The following is a 20,847-nucleotide window of genomic DNA, read 5'->3' as shown; positions in this document are numbered from 1 at the left end:
CTCCCTCACACCCGCGGTTGCTGGTGGCGTGTGGGAAATTAAGGAAAACCACAATCACACGAGAATCCGAAGGTGATAGATTGACAGCTGCAATGAACCTCAGAGGCCATCTAGTTCACCCTCCTCCCATTTTGTAGATGAAGAAACTGAGGCCCAGTGACTTACAATTGTTGTGGAACTAGAAGTGACCTCCAAGGTCATCTAGTCTGACACCTTCATTTTACAGGCAAGACCTCCCTGAGGTCTAGGGAGTTCAAGTCAGCCAGTTGACAAACATTGATGAAGGACCTGTCATTTGCTGGGCACTGTGCTAAGTGCTGGGGATACAAAGAAAGCAAAAAAAAAAAAATAGCTCCTGCCCTCAGGAAGCTTACAATCCAATGGGAGTAATCTATGTACAAACCAGATATACACAGGATAAATCGGACAAAAAGAAAGCCCTAGTGTCAAGGAGGGTTGGAAAAGGCTTCTCGTAGAATGTGGGAGTTCAGCTCATCATGTGACTTTCCCAAGGTCACTGAGGTAGTCAGTGGTGGATCAGGGATTCTGGTCCAGGACCGCCAGACTCCCAACCTGCCCTCTTTCTGATGAACCAGTGACAAGTCAAAGAGCCATGGTTAGATATCTGGGGAAGGAGTAAGGAGGTGGTGGCCAGTTAAATGTGATGATTGGTGTGGGAAGTAGAGAGAAAAGCATTTTAAGGACACGCATGACCAGAGAAGGAGGTGGACCAGGGAGGGACAGCAGTGTCTTACCCAAGCAGTTCCCAGAGATATTAAGCACTGCTTCCTGCAGCCATGAAGGGGGCCAGAGAAAGGTCTCCGGAGGTTGGAGTGAATACGGAGGACTTCTGGGACGATGAAAACAAGGATCACACCGAGTAGGAAGGTGTGGCCTGCATGGGCCGGGGGCTGACCCCGAGTGAGGAAGCTTCAGATTCATCAACCCAGATTACCAAGAAAACCCAAATGGAGCCTTCTGGTATTGCCAAATGAACTTGAAATGGGCCCGTTCATTAACTTTGGAGAACTAAGCACATCTCTTCTACTCTGTAAAAACTGATCATTACTTTCTAATGTGCAGACCCTGAATTAGCCTGGCAGTATCTCTCTATTAGGCTTGGACACAAATGATAAACCCTCATTTGCCTGTAGATGCTATTAGCACGTCTTACATGGACAAGCCAAGTCTTTTTTTTTTTTTTTTTCCTGGGCACGGTTCTCCACATTATCGGTTCCATTCTAGAACACACAGACAGGCAGTGCGGAGGTCATGCCAATGAAAAGCTTTAGTGGATACAGTGCTGGATTTACATTTAGGAAGACCTGGGTTCAAATCCTGATTCTGACAGTTACTTTGCTGTGTGTCCCCAGACAAGGAAATGTTTTAAGCTCTCTGAATCTCCCTGCAAAAAGAGGAGGGTGGATCCTTGGCCTCAGGTCCTTCCCAGCTCTAAATTTATGATCCGATGACCTTAGACAAGTCACTTCTAGGCCTCAGTTTCCCTCTCTGTAAAATAAAAGGGGCTGGGCCATACAGTCCCTGGCACCTCTTCTAGCTTTAAATTTGGATTCTTTAGAATCCAGGCTTATGAGAAGGGACCTTAGAAATCACATAGTACATCCCCTCACCCCCCTGCCCCAATCTTTTTTTTTTTTTTTCCAGACAGAGAGGACTCTGCCCCAGAGTGGTCAGGTGCCTTGCCCAAGGTTACACAGCTAATCAGCAGCCGCAGCGGGAGGAGAAAAGAAGGCTCTGACACAGTCTTTCCAGGGCTCTTTCCATCCCAGCCTGCTGTAATACCTCGTCCTCGAGCCAGTTGGTATGCTGAATAGAGGCTGGGAAAGGGATTTGTACCAAGGACATTAGGGCAAACCTCTAATGAAAACTGTCATGGGATCTTTAATGAGAGGGAGGGTTGTCTGCAAGTCAAGAATCATGGACTCTCCATTCCTGGGTGAGCCAGGAACGTTCTTGCTGATTGCAGCCTGGTCTCTTAGGGCAAGCTGAGCTCAACGAAATTAGCAGGAAGTCTTCCATGGAGCTGGAAACCGGGCTTCCGCCTGACCTGCTCGCTTCTGACAGAGTGAAAAAAAAACATTCTCACTGACACTTTGGTGGTACCGAGGTATAGATATCAGCAAACCTTGGCGGGGGCCACGCAGCCATGGGTATGGCTTGGATTTCCCCACCTGGCACATGGTCGTGGTGATCCTAAGCCCCTTGCCCTATTTGCAAAACGCTCACTTGCTGAAAGGTCTTCGATCTGTTTCTCAAGCTGTGCTTGTGATGGCCGAAGCTTCATGGGCCTAGGGTCTCACAGTAGGACCCTGAAAGAGGGGACTCCTCAGAAGCTTTCCAAACAACGCCAAGATGGGCCTTCCAATATCTCCACAGGGATGAGAGGCAGCAGGTTGGGGTCATTCTCGTCCTCTCCGGCTGATGAGGGCACTGCCCGTGGGCTGCCTAGGCGGCCATTAAGACAACTAGGGACAGAGGGCCAGCTCTGGGGTCAGGAAGAGCTGGGCTCAACTTGTTGTTCTGACACCTCCTGACTCAGTTACCCTGAATAATTCACCCGGGCCTTCAGTGCCCAATGGAGTCCCATAACCCCCCTGACATTGGTCGTTTTGCTGGGTGCTTTGACTCTCATGACTGTGACACAGGAGCTGTGATTACTCCTCCTACATTACAGATGAAGAAAAAGGCTCAGAGAGCATAAGAAACTTAGTCAAAGGTCGCAAAGCTAGGGCGGGTCAGAGGGGAGATTCGAACCCAGGTTTTCCTGAGACCAAGTCCATCACGGGTCAAATTACGCTCTGTTGAGCCTGTGATGATGGGTTTGAGTTCAGGGAAGCCCTTGGATTATTCCTACCTTTCAAAAGGAACCTGCTGCGTAAGTCTTCTGCAGAACCTGTTATAATCAGATTTGACTGAATGTCTGAAACTCTTCTCTTTAGGATTATTGCTTCAGGAGGACATTCATTCACTAATCATTCCAGTTCATTTTGATATGTTTGTGTGACATGAGTACCAGCAAGTGTACCAGTTTTACAGATGAAAAAGCTGAGACTCAGACAAGTTAAATGACTTGCTCAAGGTCACACAGCCAACAACACATACCTGGTTGAAATGATAAGAATGATGTTTTTTTTAATTTAAAAAGCTGTTGCTCTCAGGTAGGGAACTTTCCCTTCTGTCTGACCACACACACAATGCACACACATGCACACGTACACACACAAACACGAACGCACACACTCATGTACACATTTTCTTAGGAAGCGGTACAGGTGAAGGGTCAAAGACAGCTGACGGCTCCTTAAGGAGGCTGCTCGAGGGCCTTCTTGGGAGAGAAGAAACATTCCTTTTATGAGCCCTGGGAAAAGAGCTAGCACGATGTGCAGGTTTTGGCTTTTGAAAATTCTTTTTCTCTTTATAACGGGTTTGGAGGCCAGCCAGGGATGCCTGTTATGAGGAAGAATTATTCTCACAAGTAGCGTTGGTTTCTGTGGACAAAGAAGGCTTAGTTTGTAGTGACTATGCATGATTCCAGAGCCAAACTGGTTTGGTTTTGTTTAAAGGGAAAATTCCGCAGCTTTGGGCTGTAGCATCTGCAGACTCTGCTCTTTCTAGAAGAGTCCGGGTGAGCCCTTGTCAGGCTGCGGCGGCTGCTGGGAAGCCTTTGGAGGCGCGGGTGGGACCAGAGAGCCCCTGAGGTCCCTTCTGGGGGTGAGATCCTGTGCCCCAGGACGGGGATGTGAGTGAGAAGGATTTGGCATTTGGAGCTGAATTGGAGAGGGATCCCAGTCTTTCTTACAAACCATTCTCCCCTTCTTCCTCTAGCCCTTTTCCCTTTCCTCTCTTCATCCCCACTTTAAAACAAAACAAAACAAAAACAAAGAACAAAAACCCTTAACTGACCTCCAGTAAACTTCTAGGGCAATGAGCCAGTATGTGTCAGAGGTAGGGCTTAAAGCCCGGCCATCCTGGCCCCGAGGCTGCTCGCGATCCATTAGCAAAGTCAAGTCAAGGCAATAAACATCGCACAAATATTGGAGAAAGACAGACAATGTCTGCCCTCAAGGAGTTTATGTTCTATGGGGGGGTGGGATAAAACATAAAGAGAAGCTGGAAGTCAGGAAAGGAAGTGCAGATGAAGGCAGTACCCACGAAGTCTGAGAGAAGAGTCAGCAGCACAGCCTGGAGCAGAACGAAGATGTGGCTGGCCTGCACGTCCTCCTTAAAATGGAGGTCCTGGGGAGCACCAGCCCATCAGAGGGAGGGTCCGTGGTGAGGGAGAAGGGGGGAGGGGGTGAAAAGTCCTTCTGGTGGAGATTCCAGGAGAGTCACAAGCAGAGCCTCCACCATTCTTCTTCTAGAGTAAAGCCTTCGATTGGGCCATGGCATCCAGTTGGTTACACCAGGGGCTCATGAGCCCAGTGTAAGCCAACAGTCAAGAGACTGACCCACACTTCACAAGGTCTTACCCTTGTGTTGCACTCTTAAAAGAAGGTGAACTTGGGTTCTCAAAGGAAATTCCTGATGAACACAAGCAAGTTGGGAAGGCTTCAAGTATAGACATCAGTCTCCTGGGTTCAAAAAAGCTCTGCCCCAGGAGGTTGGGACTACCCAGTCATGAAGAAAACCTGCTAAAGTATAAATCACAATTTACAACAGTGGGAGCTAGAATGCAAGCCCCCTGAGGGCAGGGATTGTTTTCATTTTCATTTTCGTATTTCCAAAGCCAACACAGGGCATGACAAATATTAGATGCTTAATAAATGCTTATCAAATGGAAGTGAATTCATCTTTGTCTCTAACACAGTTCCTAGTGCATGGGAGGGGCTTCATAGATGATCAGTGGAGTTCCCTCACCAATGAGGTGCTAGATCCCTATTGTATAAGAATTGACGTATCCTGACCAACATTTTCAGCAACGGTTAGATCTCATTACCTTGCTATAGAAAGTCGAATTTTGTTGGGAAATTATGTACATTAAAAAAGCTCTCCTTTTCCTTCTCTGTGTGCTCCAGACTCTGGTCCTTTCAACAATAACCAGGCCTGTTTAATGCCATCCCAATTCGCCCAGAGGACTGTGGCTAGTGTTAGAAATGTGTCAGCCAGGGTTTCAAGGTTATCCTGTGAAGGCATTGGGAACGGAGAGTTTAGGGGGAGCGTCCTTTGATAGCAGCTTCACAACCAGATGAAAAACAGCGGCAGTAGGAATTTGTCTCAGAAGTTCCCCACCTACCATTATTACCTAAAGGAGAAAAAAAATGCATCCCATTGGATTCGGGGAGTAACATGCCATTGCCAACAATGGACAAGACATGAGGAGTCAGGGAGACTAGGGCCCACACTCTTAACTCAAAGCCAAGCTGATCTTTTCCTGAGGCAGGAGCAAGTGATCTAATTCCCCTGACCTGGAGGTTCCAAGACTACTGGTGAAAAAACCAGAAACAGCTTTTTTTACCCTCCAATGCTTAGTTAAAACCATCATATCCTTGTGGCCTTCATGGTGGGTCTGGATTTCTTGAGAGAAGCGCTGTAGAATTATTCTTCCTCCTCGATGAAGGACCACAGAACCGGAGAATTGGAAGGGACCTCCCTGGCTGCCCAGCCCAACGTGGAAGGGCAACAGAATCCCTCTAGCAACACATCTGATAGCGACTGGAAGCCCTTCAGTGAGGGAGGACCCACTGCTCCATGAGGGGGCCCTGCCATTGTCAGGAACAACTTCTCAACATCATCCCCAGTGGGCCTCTGCAGCCTTCTCTCCTATCCTCCCTCCTGACCCTACTGCCTCTGGTTCTAACCTCCTGCGCCAAGCAACACAAGCCTAACCCTGCTATGGGACAGTCCTTCAGATACTTGAAGATAAGTGTCATGCCCATGGTGTGTGGGACAGAGACGTGGAAATTCATGGAGGGGAGCCCTGGAATTACAATCACTTAGAAACTCACAATGACCTATGCGCCTGGAAATGAGGACGTGAACAAAGAGCCGAGGTAGATGCCACATGGTCAGACTGGGGGTCCTCAGTGCACAGCTCACAGATAACCTGCCACATTCCATTCCGCCATGTTGGTTAGTGAGCCCATCTCATCAGCACCTTGCCCGCGAGATGGATGGCAGCCACTATCCGGTCACTGTCTGACTCTTCATGACCCCATTAGGGATTTTCTTGGCAAAGATGCTGGAGTGGCTTGCCATTTCCTTTTCCAGTTCATTTTATAGATAAGGAACCTGAGGCAAACAAAGTGAAGTGACTTGCCCAGGGTTACACAGTTAGGAAGTGTCTGGGGCCAGATTTGAACTCAGGAAGAGGAGTCTTCCTGACTCCAGGCCTGGCACTCTATCCATTGTGCCACCTAGCTGCCCCAATACTTATTAAGCTCCGACTATGTGCCAGGCACTGTGCTAATCTCTGGAAAAGAGGCAAAAGACAGTCCCTGCCCTTGAGGAGCTTACAATCTAGTGGGTTAATCACACATCATTACATGGCTACTTATGAGCCAAGGGCTGGGGTTGGGATTTCTTATGGAAAAGTAGGCAATGATTTCACCAGACAGAAGCCTTGTGGTAAAGGGAGACAATTTTCAATGGATTACTTTACTACATTAATCCTTAAAAAACAAACAAACCAAAAACCCAAACCAACTCTAAATGGGTGGAGAAACCACCCCAAATATTTGTCTTCTCTGCCCTCCTTCATGGGTTCACAGCATCGTAATAATGGGAGCTGAAGATCACTGAGTGACAAATTGCAACCAAGACATTCTAGAGTTTCTCCCAGTCATTCTAATTGATTTTCCCCAGACTTCCATCTTGCATGACCAGCTGTGCTCCCCCCAGTACCCCAGCACACCCTCACAGCTCAGCCCTGGTGCCAACTTCTGGGCACGAGGGGAATCAATCCTCGGGCCAACAAACTTGCACCTTGCTTCCACCTTTCACAAAGTGTTCAAGAGGACTGCGCCCCCAATAAGGCCGGTGAAGGCCCCCACAAATGCTGGGTGCTAAGCTAGCTCTCTGCCAGCCTTGTTCTCTGATGCTGAGGGAGAAAAATGGGGGCCTGGAATAGGAGTCAAGGAAATGGAAGGTTTCCGACATTAATGATAAAGGTCAAGATTTCTGTTCTCACTCATATTACTGTCATCATGGCAAAGTGGACAGAGGTCCATTCTTGGAGCGGGGTTCTAGCCCTGCTTCTGATACATCCTGGCCATGTGACCCTGGATAAGACACTCAACCTCTCCTCTTTCTCAGGTTCTAGTCTCAAAGACTAGAAGCTAGAGAAGACTTGGTAACCCATATGGGTGCAGGGACTTTTCACCCTGGGAGTTCCCTATCCTGATGAAATCATAGGTATAACCCTCTCCCCTCAACCACTTCCACCTGACTGAGAGGGGGAAACCCATTATAATCAGGGGTACTGTGAGGTTCAAATGAGATGAAGTGTGTAAAGGGCTTTATAAACCTTAACATGATTATTATTATTATTTAGAAAGTGATTTTTCTAGTAAGTTCCGATGGGGCCCATTTCCACTCCAGATTGCTTGGCCAAAAACAACCAAGATTAATCAGCTTGAAAATGTTTATGCTCCTTATGGTTCTCATTGGCCTTTCCCCTGCTCTCCAGCGACTTATTTAAAGGATAAAGAGATGGAAGCCATGATGCTTGGCAGGGCCATCTCTGGGAGGGTGAATGACACGAGGTGGCTGGCATCATGGTGCAGACCCCCAACAATGCTCAAACCTAGAATATTTGGTTAAGTTAAACTGAATTCCTTGTTCAGGGCCACCTCTCAGGGCCCCAGGAAACTCTAAGACTCTAATTTGCAAAGCAGGTGCTCAGGTGCCTGAGTGGAGGGAGTTTCCACACTGGGAGTTATATATATAGACATGCATACTTATATTTTCCATACACATGTGTATGCACGCATATGAATGAAATCACAGGGCTGGTTAAAAAAAATCACGATACAATGGATACCAAAGGCAACCCTGAAGAGGAAAGAAGTCAGAGAGTGCTTGGCAGGGGAAGAGTGCTGGACTTGGAGGGAGGAAGACAGGAACTGTGTGACCCTGGGCTAGTCACTAAGCCCTTCTCAGACTCAGTGTGCTCATCTGTGAAATGAGAGCTTTACAGGTCTCTGATGCAACAGCCACCTGAGGCCAGGTGTGGGGGGAAGAGGGGGCTGTGCCCTCCTCTTTGCCTTGGAGATTGGGATTGAGGGAAGGAGGGTCATGGGATGGATCAGAGGGAGGTTAACTTCAGCATTTCCTGGATTAGTAAGGGCTGAGAGTGGAGGCAGGAAGACCCCCTTGGAGGCTCTGGACTGTCAGGGCTGGGCGGGGGGGATGACTGGGAGGGAGGAAGCAGATGGCACATGCCAGAGACACGGCTGAGCCGCAAGCATCCAAAGACCCATCTTTATAAAGAAAGACGCCAACACACCAAGGTGTGATGGACGCTCCCCCGGCTTTCACTTGATGGCTTGTCAGCTTCACTCAGGGATCCCGGACTCCCAAGTGAGCCTTCTCACACAGGTGACTGCACTGGGGGATTGAGGAATCTACCCATTAGGACCAGGCTCCAATCCTGAGTGACTGCTGGGGCCTGCGGGAAAGGCCAATTAGCTCTAAATCTTCTAGGGGCACTTGGGGAGGCTGAGAAGGGATCGATTACCAGCCAAGTGTGGAGATGCTGCAGCCTCCAGTGCTTGATTAGCTCCCGAAAGCGTCTGTGTGTCTGTCTGCTCTTCAGCTACCAGGATTATAAGGGGAGAGGGGGTTGCCCCTCCCCTTTCCTCCCTGGACTTTCCCATCTCCTCCCTGCTCTCCCCTTTCCGTCGCTGCATCCCCGCTTCTCACCCGGCCCTTGTCTCCCATTCACCCAACTGCGCCTTTAATCATCTACCTGTAGCACTGTCTTTGATGAAGGGCATCAGTGAAGGTGCACATTTGTATTTTTGGGCATCTGTATCTATGTGGGTATGTGTGTGCACATGTGTGTGCGTGCACGTGTGCATGTGTGTGCGTGTGTGCATGTGTGTGTGCGTGTGTGCGCGCATGTGCATGCGTGCATGTGCGACAGTGGTCATACCCGATGTCGCCCGCTCGTGATCAGTTTTGGGATCATGGCCCTGGAATCAGAAGTGGCCTCAGAGATCACCAGTCCCACTCTCTCATTCTGCAGAATAAGGAAACTGAGGCCCAAACAGGGCAAGTGGTCTGCCCAAGGTCACAGAGGCAGCAGGTGGCCCAGCTCGTAGAATCCCAGTATAGAGCTGGAAGGGGCCTCAGAGGAGCGCCGGTCCAATTCTCCCATTTTACAGATGAGGAAAGTGAAGCAGGAGGGGGTTACATGACCCCACAGGACCGGAGGCCTAGAGCAGGGGCTCTTCACCCTTTCAGGGCAGCAGATCCTCTTTGGCGGCAGGCTGGTGATGCCTGCGGACCCTTCTCAGAGTCGTGTTTTCAAATGAGTGAAATACAATATTCAGGGATATGAAAGAAGCCGATTATATTGGAATGGCTATTGAAAGGTTTTCTTACAGACTTTACAGACTGCTCATTCAAATGCCCTGTGCCTGGAAGCAACCTCAGGCACTGCCAAGCCCAATCCCTCCACTTTACAGATGAGGAAACTGAGGCCCAGAGGAGGGAAGCAACTTTTCTCCAGTCATAGGACCCTAGAGCTCACCTTTTCCAAGCCCCTCCTTTCATAGAGCATGAAACAGGGGGCCCAGAGGTATTCACTGCTTTGCCTGAGGTGACAAAAACCAAATATAGAATTTCCCCTTAGAGAATTTAGGGAAAAAACATAGTGTGAGAGCTGTGATTTGAACCTTGGCCCTCTGAGTCCCAATCTCATGCTCTTTCCACAGAAGCACACAGAGTAGTAGGTCTGTCATCAGGCTCAAACAAGATTAGGTCCACAGAGCACTTAGCACGCCTAATGAGGGTATGCAAATTTCAGCCCTCAGGATCCCATCGCAATATGGACCTTCGGGTGTTGGGGGCGTGAGAAGAGTCCTTAAAATCCCCTTCTGTGGCAGCATAGAATAAGAAACCAGGTTGAGCTCCATGAGCTGGGGAATGACTGGAGAGATGGTGCTGATGAATGTACTGGGAGAGTATTGTTGAAGGAGAAGTGCTGCATGGAAGGAATTCAGAGAAGAATGGAAAGAGTTGTCTGAACTGATGCAGCAACAGAAATGAAAGCCAAAACCTGAGTAATTGTAATAACCAACCTAGGTCCCAGAGAAGAGACAATGGAACCTAGCTCCTTCCGCTTGGCAGAGAAGAGGAGGAATCTGGAGAGTGGGGGGAGGGCAGGATGTTGCAAACATTATTAGACATGGTCACTGTGTTTATTGTTTTTGTTGAACCATTTGACTTAATTATAGCGATGGGTTCAATGCGATAACCATGATGTAAAGACAAGAAGCATCCATCACTCATTCATTCTTTCTTTTTTTTCCTCTCCTGTTTTCTCTCCCTCTTCTTCTCTTTTCTCTCTCCCTTCCTTTCCTCCCTCCCTCTTTCTTCCCCACATCCCCTCCCTTTTTAAAGGGATAATATGCTTGGAGTCAGGAGAGACTTAAGTCTGAATCTCAGCTCTCGCTTATTAGCTGTGTAACTATGGACAAAACACTTGATCTTTCTGAACCGTTTCCTCATCTACAAAATGGAGACAATCTTCTCTCACAGGGTTTTTTTGAGGTGCACAGGAGAGCATGGAGGCGAAGCCCTTTACAAACCTCAACATATTTTTAAAAATGATGTCAGTTCGTGCTACTATTTTTTGAAGAGTTCAGCTCTCACCTGTTTAATAATGGGCTGGATTTTCTGGACATGGGCTCTCTTGTACTTGTGCACAGGCAGCCCCTGGAAGACCTCAGAGAGAAGCAGCTGCTGCTTTGCCTAGCCTATCCTGGTCCCGGGTGAGTAGATGACTCTCTGCTTCCAGGCTGTGGTTGGAGCTGATAAAGCTGGAGATCTGCCTCTGCCCACAGTCTCTAGGAGTGATCTTGAAGGCCCTGTTAATGTACTCAAAATCTCTGCATTTTACTAACTGGCTGAATATTTATAGGGGAATATTTCAGAACCAGGCACCCAGTTCCCGTAAACTCGGGCATATTTAGAGATGCGTTAATGGGGATGCTCAGTCATGAGACAGGCGCTAAGTGAGTTATGACTCTCACAGTTTGATTCAATGTCTCCCCACTAAGAGAAGTTGATAAAACGTCTTAAGTAAAATCTGAAGTCCCCTAGCAGCTGTTTGGTTTGCATAACCACAGATGTATAAGCTTTATTGGCAGTAAATGTCATTCTGGCACACAAACGGCATGCCTGGAAAACCCAAAGGCACATCGGAGCCCGTTACTGCTATCACAGAGAATCACATTCCCCGACGCGATGTACAACCTGAAATGGGAAACATCAACAGACGCTGGCCGTGGCAAGGGCTGGGGCATGCCTGCTGACAGGCGCACCACAGTGACAGGAATTCACTTTGAGTTGCAATTAGTGGCACCGTCATTTTCGGGTGCTCCTGCCAATTAATTAAGCCTGTCAAATCGAAAAAAACAGCAACGTTCACATGATAATTTGTATCGGGAAAGATGAAACTAACACAGACAGAAATGAACATGGAATTCTCCCTCAGAGAACTTAGACACAAACCAAACCGGGGGAGGAAAGGAGCAAAAAAGAAAAGAGTACTGGAAAGGATGGGGGAGTTGGTTTGGAGCGGGGGGGGGGGGACTGGGGGGAGAGAGAAGAAAGTTAAACTGTCCTTGTTATAATTGTTAACTCTGATCGCTGAAGTAGAAGACGGGCTGATTAAAACTCCAAACGAGCCCCTAGCTTGCTGAAATCTCAGAGTCCGGAATGATAGAATCAGAGGAGTTTATTCATACCATTAAACCCCAGAGAACTTAATTGAAAGAAGAGCATAGCCCGGACCTTGACAAGCGGGAGGTCACAGTAATTGCTGCCGGACATATTTAACATTAAGATAATCAGGCCATTAATTACCCTTTGGATCATTAAATCAGCCAGTTGCAAAATGAAATTTCTGCCTCTATTACTCACTTGAGAGACCACAGGGGTGGCTTTTAATTTATCAGTGAGCTTGAGCTACAAAGGATCAGGCTGGGGGAGGGAAGAAAGGAGGGGGGGGGGTTTGCTTCAGCAGAGGCAGGGATATCAATCCGCCATGCTTGGTGATCGTGGCAAATTAACTAGGTAAGATAACCCTGGCTTGCAAAGGCAGGAGCGGAGGGTATGTAAATAGATGAGGGCAGACAGGGAGAGGAGAGCCTGCACACCACTTAGCAGGATAATAAAGGAAATCATCCTTGATTATCAGCGCTAATTTGGACACTGCCGGTAGCTTGTTATGCGTGTTCTGAGTAGCATTTAATTAATTCAATTGCTTGTTAATGGGGGAAGTGACATGTGGGGAGCAGATGCCACCCAATTGCAGATGGGCTCTGGTCAGCCCTTCAGAGCACAGACCTTTTTTTTTTTTTGGATTCTCATCTATCCCTCTCCCCTCCATGTCATCTTCCCCTCTCCTTCTCTCCCCTTTATGTGACTCCCCCCCCCAAAAAAAGAAAGAAAATAGTAAAAGATGCCCAGTGCTGATGAACATTCAAAAGAGACAAAAACACTAACCTCACCAGGCCAAGAATTGTTGAAAAATCATCAGATCTGACGATTCTGGGGCCAGAGAGGGACTGCTGTTCCCTCAGGCCATCCTCGTAAAAGTGCATCCTTATGCCAGGAATTTGAGATGAAGACGATTATGTAGCTCCCCCCTTCCCATCGTATGATCAAACCGAACAAGACAAAGAAATGTGGAGGTACTCTCACGTTCAACATCTCAGAGAGGCCGGCAGGAGGGATCCAATTATTTCTCGTTTGGATATATTTCCCCTTCGTCAATATCGCCAAGTGCATAAATAAGATGAAAGTTGGGCCGGGAAATCAAAAGAGGCCAAGGCAACATCGTCAGGACAAACTTATTTCATCTGCAAGTCAGCTGCTGGTCTTCCTCCTGGATTTTTGGTGCCAGGGGACTGTATCTGCCTATCTGGAGAGACATCCTTTTTTTTTTAATTTTTAATAGGTGAAACAGGAGAGGGGAGTTAATAGACACTAGGGTGGATTTAAATAATAGAGAGAAAAACACTAAAAATGGAAAAGATGCTTGTTCTTTGGACTAAGGAAGCCACATGGTGGTTCCCAGAAATCAACCAAGTCATTTAGCTTCTAAGTGGAATCAAAGAGATAAAGGAGATTCTGCCCTAGTCCGGAGCATCCTTTCACAGAATTTAGAAGGCGATCGGGGATGAGTTTCGGCCAGCTCTCTTTGATTTCCTTTTTCTTTTTCTCTTTCATCTACAAGTCACCATGCTTGAGACTGCTAGGTAAATAAGGGGTCCACCTCCATAGGAAAATGAATGTTGGGTTACGTGTCAACTGGAAGCCTCTGGGCTGAGTTACAGAGACAGCAGAGGAAGAGGCAGGACCAGTGTGGAGGGGAAGGATAACCAACCAGAAAGCTACAGCAGAGGGCTCTGCTGGTCCTGAGCTTAGGGAGTGATCTTTACTGCTGTATGGATGTAGAAGAGGACCCGAGTCCTGACGGCTCCTCAAACAGCCTCGGTGACTTGTCCATCACAAAGAGGGAAGGGAAGGGAAAAAAAAAAAAACCCAACTCAGTTTGCTGACTATTGATTCAGCATCTGCCAGGTACCAGGCCCTGTGCTAGGGAAGAGGCTCACATCCAGCTGACATTGAACATTTCTGAACTGGGATGCTTCATTTACGAGCATGCCTAAGAGGTTAGGCCGGTGAGAGTTTACATTTGTCAGAATGCTTTTGGTGGATTGAAGCCTATTTGCATCTTTGATCTGGAACTTTGTCTCTATTCCCTTGGAAAGATGAGAAAACAGCATGGCGGAGTGTGACGAGGATGGGGGTTAGCCTCGGGTAATCCCCTCTTAGCCACTGATTCCCCCATAACTACTTTCACTTTCTGGGCCTCAGTTTCTTCAACTGTAAAATGAATGGGGTTAGACTAGATCATCTGTTGTCAAGCTTTTTGGTCTCAGGACCCTTTTAAATTCTTAGAAGTTATTGAGGCGTCCCCTTCTCCTGCAGCCTTTTTAAAGACTGGGTTATATCTATAGACACTTCCTGTATTTGAAATGAAAACATCTTAGTATTATTACAAAATTAGTTTTGACCCCAAGGATCCCTTGAAGGGATCTGTGGACCACAGTTTGAGAACCACTGGGCCAAATAATCTCTAAGGTCCCTTCCAGGGCTAACATTCCATGATGAGATGATTCTATTTGGAATATTTTTATTTGTCTTTTCAGGTCAAAAGTCAAAAGTGCCAGGTCTGGAGTTTGAGGGTCCAAGCAAAATTTTTTTTTTTTTTTTTTTTTTTTTAGGCAATTAGGGTTAAGTGACTTGCCCAGGGTCACACAGCTAGTAAGTGTCAAGTGTTTGGTCTGAGGCTGGATTTGAACCCAGGTCCTCCTGACTTCAGAGCTGGTGCTCTATCCACTGTGCCACCTAGCTGCTCCAAGCACAATTTTCAGCTCTGACACCATCATGTGCCCTCTCTGTGCCTGACTTTGGTCTTCTGTAAATTGGGAGGGTTGGGCTTCGTCAAATTATCGAACAAGCAATTATTAAGTGCCTACTACACGCCAGGCACTGTACTATGCGTGCTGGATACAAAGACAAAAATGAAAGCATTAGTGTCCTCAAGGAGTTTCCACTCGGTAGTGAGAAACAACATGTCCAAACACTTTTGTTGTTGAGTCATTTTTCTGTTGTGGCCAACTCTTTGTGATCCCATCTGGGGTTTTCTTGGCAAAGATACTGGAGTGGTTTGCCATTTCCTTCTCCGGCTCATTTGACAGATGAGGAAACTGAGGCAAACAAGGGGAAGTGACTTGCCCAGAGTCACACAGCTAGTAAGTGTCTGAGGCCAGATTTGAACTCATGAAGATGAGTCTTCCTGAATCCAAGCTAGGCACTCTATCCATTGTGCCACCTAGCTGCCTCTGTACACATATAAATACATATAAATAAATACAATGGCCTCTTAAGGAGGTCCTTTCTAGCTCTAACTGTATTGACTTCTGTAAGGCGATATAGCTAAGGAAAGAATGGGGACCTGAACCCAGCTCTCTGGATTTCGAGGTTCAAAACTCCTTCCGCCAGGCCCTGTGGCCTAAGAACTTATTCCTCATGCTTGTTTAAGGCCAGCGTTTCCTAAAGCCAAAGACAGAAAATGCCTTTCTTCTTACCTCAAAGGTCCAGTCAATTCTGCCCACCATTGCTATCCACATACCACTTTCACCTCGCCATCTTAAATCGATATTTTAAGTGTGTGCTTAAATGGTATTGATAGCAATTAGAGAGGAAAATTCTGATTTTGCTCCAGACCCAGTTAATTGTTGTAACATTGATCTACCCTAATTTGACTTCTCACTCCAAATTAAACTGACATTACAAAAGGAGGGATGGAAGCATGGAGGGCATGGGCCCCCTCCCCCCGGACAATAAATTTCATATTGAATGCGATGAAAAGAAATGGCAGTTGTTACGAGATCCATGCTGAAAGATTTTCTCTCTCCCCCCTACCCCCCCTTTCCTGGGAGTAATTAAAAGATGCTTTTCTTGACTAATGATTCCCCTGTTTAGAAATGGGAAGTCAATACTCCTTGAGCAGCAGTCAGCTTTAATTTGTCACAATGCTCTCCAAGGTGGGACGCCAGTTCTCAGGGCGGCCGATAATCACTGGAAGCAATTATCAGCTTTCTTGAGCTGACCTAATCAAGGCCCACTCGGTCCACAATCTGAAGGCGGGCCGGCTCTTTGGAGCACCCGGGGTTTATGGGACAGTATGGTTTCTGTTTGGGTTCTGGGGGCCTGATGGGTCCCTTTGCACCTTCCCTGCATCCTAATTCAGACTGGATGGAGGGAGGGCTGCTCCAATGCGGTGCCTCAGTCTGAGACACAATTCTTAATGAGACGGAATGGGCGGGGCTCCCCGGGGGAACATCTGGCTAAGTGGACTCCATGGCCTCCGTCATAATTTGGGAAAGAGGGCAAGAGACAGACCGCAACTTGTGAAGTACCTTTTTAGCGTGGGATTTAATGTAATAATTAAATCGACTCACAGCTGCTTCTCTGGCAAGCCCCGGGTCAAGAACAAGAATTCTCTCCTGAAATTTGAGCCCACGCTTTCTGGTTTGTGCATCTCAATGAGGCAAAGGCACAGGGGACCTGATGAGTATCTTGCTAGATCTGAGTGAGTCCTTCACAGAATTTTGGGCTTCATTCGCCGTTTCAATAGCTTTTAAAAGGGTCTCCTCATTTCTAGTCTCTCCTCTCTTTGACCTAGCCTTGACCCCACTGCCCAACTGTACTTCTTATCCTACAGGCATGACCAGGCTTCTTCAATGGCTCCCTATTACCGACAGAGGAATGTTCAAACCCCTCAGTTGGGCTCCCATTTTCCAGATCTATCTCTCATGGCTTCCATAAACATCTGCTAGGCTCAAGACAAACCAGTTGGTTTCTAGAAGAGCTGTCAATCCACAACGGTGAAGGGACATTCCACGCCAACAGTTACCAACATTTTAAAAATCAAGGTCTGTACTAATAACTCCCTGTCATCGTGATGTCCAAATACTGCAGTGGCTCTGTGATTTCAACATGGGTCCTCTCATCTCCGATACCGATAGCAAGCCCTCCATGTTTCCCTGTACTACCTTTGTTACTGCCCTTCTAAGAGTAGGTCACAAGAAGGCCCTCCAACGTGTGTTGTCCTGAACAGATCCAGCTGTGACTTACTAGATAAATTCTAGGAAGTTACCTGGGGCTGAATGAGGGTAAGTCATTAGCCCGAATAAGGAATAGGATTTGAACCCAGGCTTTTGACTCTAAGCATCACACTCTCTCTATAGGACTTGCATAATGATTACATTTGTGTTATCTTTATAATGATAATTAATTTGTGCTCATCTATTTTGATGGAGTCCAGAAAGAAACATTATTACCATTCATAACAATGGAAGAGTAGATGGGGGAAGATGGGGGAGTCACATGGTGGGAGCAAGGGACAGTGGACACCCCAACTGGGTCACTGCCATCCTCACCAATGTCAGAAAAAATCAAATAAGGCCTCCAGCCAGTTGAGTGGTTTGCCAAATTCATAGGAAGACACAGAGAACAGTGATATTGCACAGCTGGAATTCACCGTTACAGGTATTGCTCACATCGATAAGCACACATGGACCCCCTGCGGATTTGAGAGGACTTTTCTGTACTGTGTTCCAACACGGTCGTGGTTCTTCCATTGCTCTGTGGGTGATAGTTATTTTCAATTCTTTAGAGACTGCCACATGACACTATGAGAATATTGTTAGTAAAATGATCGCTCTTTGATTCATGGAGACATTTGCCATTTGGACTGGTCATGTGACATAAGCGAAGAATAACTGATGGCCGGCCAGCCCGTATATTCCATGGGTATTCCAGGAAGTCAAGGGAAATGAAGGATCCAGCACTTCAGATGGCTTTCTTATGATCTACTCTTAGAAGGGCAGCCACAAGGGTAGGATAGGGAAACATGGAGGGCTTGCTATCTGTATCACAAGTGAGATGACCCATATTGAATCACAGAACCACAGAACTTGGATATTATGCTGACAATGAGCTATGAGACCAGACCTATGATTTCAAAAGAGTTGGCAACTATTGGCATGGAATGTCCCTTCACCAATGTAGACTGGTGACTCCTCCAGAATGCCTGGGGCTGTGGCATGAGCCCAAGGGATGTGTGACCAACCAGCTGGGAGATGGGAGGATGGGTCTCATCTCATTATCCCAAGGAGACAACACTGGGGCTTATCTGTACCTTCCCTTCAGCTGTTGTAGCCCAAATACCCCCATCCCTGCGGCATTCCTATGCACAATCCCAACCAATGCAAACTCTTTTGCCCCGGGCAGAACCCTCAGGGCAGTTATGACCATTAGATTATAACTCGTGACCTGGACACTCATAGCAGAACCTGAGCATGTGATATTGAAAAACGTCCTTGCTGCTCCCAGCAAACCCATCCTTTCTCTCCCAGCTTACTTGGGTCCTTATTTATTTTATTTATTTTTGATTTATGGGTGCATGACTACAAAGTTTGGAGACTGCTGGTCTTACAGCATTGGCTGAGAGGTCAAGGGTCACAGAGAGGCACACCTCAACCCTGGCTCTCCTTTCCTCTAAGGCTGGCCCTCTGTCCATCCACTAGAGCCGTGATACTTCCTACCTCAATTACTATCATTACCATTCCTACTGATTTTAAAAACTGTAATTTAGGACAGATTTAAGGTACACAAAGGCCCACGCAGCTAACAGAAAGCCTAACTAAATTGCTGGTAAAGCTGTGTCTTTGCTTTCTCTCTATATAAATTATAAATAGGTGATATAAAAGAGGGTGGATGATGAAGGCACATATAGTCACATATTTTACATAAGTGCACACGTGGGAAATACAAACAAAGGCATGATTTGGGAAAACCCACATTGGGAATAAGTATCACACAGGGAGGAGAAAGAAGAGAAGGAAAGGCATGGTCTTGACCAAAGAAAGGCGCTTCTCAAAATACTCCAAGCTGGTGACCACCCCTGAATTCCCCAGGAACAACAATGTCCTTCCTTGTCCAATTCCTCGCTACTGTTCCTGGCGACCTATGGGCACGCTTTCTTCTTGACTCGTCTAGTCCCAAGCGTTCTCTAGAGCTGCTCAGTAAGGACGGTAAGAAGGTCCCTAATAAGGGCACTTTGTGCCCATGTCAAGCTAATTTCCCACAGAATAACCTCCTTGCTGTACAGTAACTCTTGAAACTTTGTGTCTAAAGCGGAACCAGCTGGCACCAAAAATTCATTTTTTCACGCAGACAAAATGCCGTCTGCCCTGTCTGGTTGTGTGATCGTTGCTGGGAGTCACCAGGAGATGCCACTTTCTTTTCCCTTGTGGGAGGTGCAGTCAGGGCTTGCGGCGTAGCTACATGAAAGATCTGGTTGTCAATCAACAAACCAGGGGAACTGAGTGACTGGAGTTGATCCCCATCTCCTGCCCCTCAGATCACCTTGGGGCTGGGGAGGGGCAGGGGATGGAGTGATGGGCAGCCTTTCCTCCCTTTTTCTCCCCTGCATCCAGAACAGCGGCCTTGAAAAGAAACACAATTCTCTTTGTACCTGCTGCCTATCGCTCAGGACCCCTACCTCACAGCACTTCCCTGCTGGAGATGTCCTTGGGAAGGTGACATTTATGGAAAAACCAGAGGGTTCAAACGAGTTGAAACTGCCCATCTCACGGCAAACCCGAAGTAGCATCTTTTAGAAGCATCATGTCTTTATGACCGATTCCACTCGAAAGAGGTTTATCACAGTCATTAACGAAAAGGAAGAAATGGAATGAGTGGCTTAAAAACAAAGCTTGCTCTCATACTCGATAATAATCAGTCCTGAAGAGGATTTATCACACGCCAAGCCAGGGCTGCTTGATTAAATGTACAATTGATTAAATAAAACATTTTGCAGCTATAAATTCATTTATTCTCGAAAAGAAACTGCATAGATGGCTGGGAGTATGAGATGTTAACGTAACAAGTCAGGAATTAATTGAGTCACATAAAAGGCTCAGAAATGCTGCCCACTCAAAACTTAGGCTGAATTTCACTAGTGTATTCAGAGTCGGGAGAACAGGCTGTACAAAACAAGGGGTGAGAGCCCCCAAAACCTAAACACAGAATTTGACAAATGAAGGAGTTAGGATTCTCCACCTGAGGTCATGCTTTGAGCACCTAATCCTAGGATTATCCTACTAGCCTTCAGGCGGAAGTCACCAGGGTATTCAGGAAAGCAGATTCCAATTACCTGGTGCACCTCTGGGCCTCCCAAACAACTAGTAGCCGTCAATCTTCCAACACGGCTTACCTGGTGGAGTCCAGCGAGGGCTTCATGTGTCCCTGGCAGCTCTCTTCCCAGACACTGTTCGCCAACTCGTTCCCAATGGAGGACATGACCTTGATGAGTTCAATGGGCCAATCATCGAGGTCTAGCGACCGGACGCGGGAAAGGTGCGTGCCAAGATTCCGGTGTATCCCTGAGCATTCGATGCACATGAGAGCACCCAAATTCAAACTGGCCCAGTTCGGGTCTGTACAATGACACAGAAATCACAGACACACAAACATAACACAGGTAAAACACTGTCATTAGCAAACCTTAACGTGCGAAAGAAATGCTAGGGGAATGGCAAATCGTGGAGGCAAGGCCTATGTCATCCTCAGGGCTTGGCACAGTGCCTGGCACCTGTGAACAGGGATTCTTTCATTCACTGTATTTGTATTCCCAGTACCCAGCCTAGTGCCTGGCATACAGTAGGCACTTGATAAATGCTTACTGACTGACTGATCGCTAAATACTAAATTTCCTTTCTTTCCTTTGGGCTATCAAAGGTCCAAAATGTGGTAGATCAATAATGGAAGTGATTGTAAAGAAAGATAGATTTCCTAACTCTAACTCAAATCTTTCAATCAATCAATCAATTGACATTCATCGCATACTTATTTTGTGCCAGGCATTGGCTAGGTCCTAGGGATATAAAGACACAAAATAAAACAGTCCCTACCCTCAAGAAGCATATATTCTACTGGAGGAGACAATAGGTACATATACATATATATGTATACATATACATATATACAAAGTAAGTAGGGAGTAAATTTTGGGGGGGG

General features: G+C 46.9%; 1 protein-coding gene across 1 annotated transcript in view; it reads right to left on the bottom strand.

The window, feature by feature from the left end:
* LOC114040258 (arf-GAP with GTPase, ANK repeat and PH domain-containing protein 1-like) overlaps positions 1-20,263 on the bottom strand; it is a 37,723-nt gene extending 17,460 nt beyond the window's left edge. The window contains exon 1 of the mRNA XM_027858296.1: positions 20,045-20,263. Within this exon, the coding sequence (XP_027714097.1) occupies positions 20,045-20,232 (188 nt within the window). The 5' untranslated portion in view covers positions 20,233-20,263. The remainder of the gene's footprint in view (positions 1-20,044) is intronic.
* Positions 20,264-20,847: the final 584 nt, after the last annotated feature.

This window comes from Vombatus ursinus, unplaced genomic scaffold (genome assembly GCF_900497805.2).
Source record: "Vombatus ursinus unplaced genomic scaffold, bare-nosed wombat genome assembly UNPS02012901.1, whole genome shotgun sequence".
NCBI lineage: Eukaryota > Metazoa > Chordata > Mammalia > Diprotodontia > Vombatidae > Vombatus > Vombatus ursinus.
Note: the sequence above shows the minus strand (reverse complement) of the source record. Positions and strands in the feature narration are given on the sequence as shown.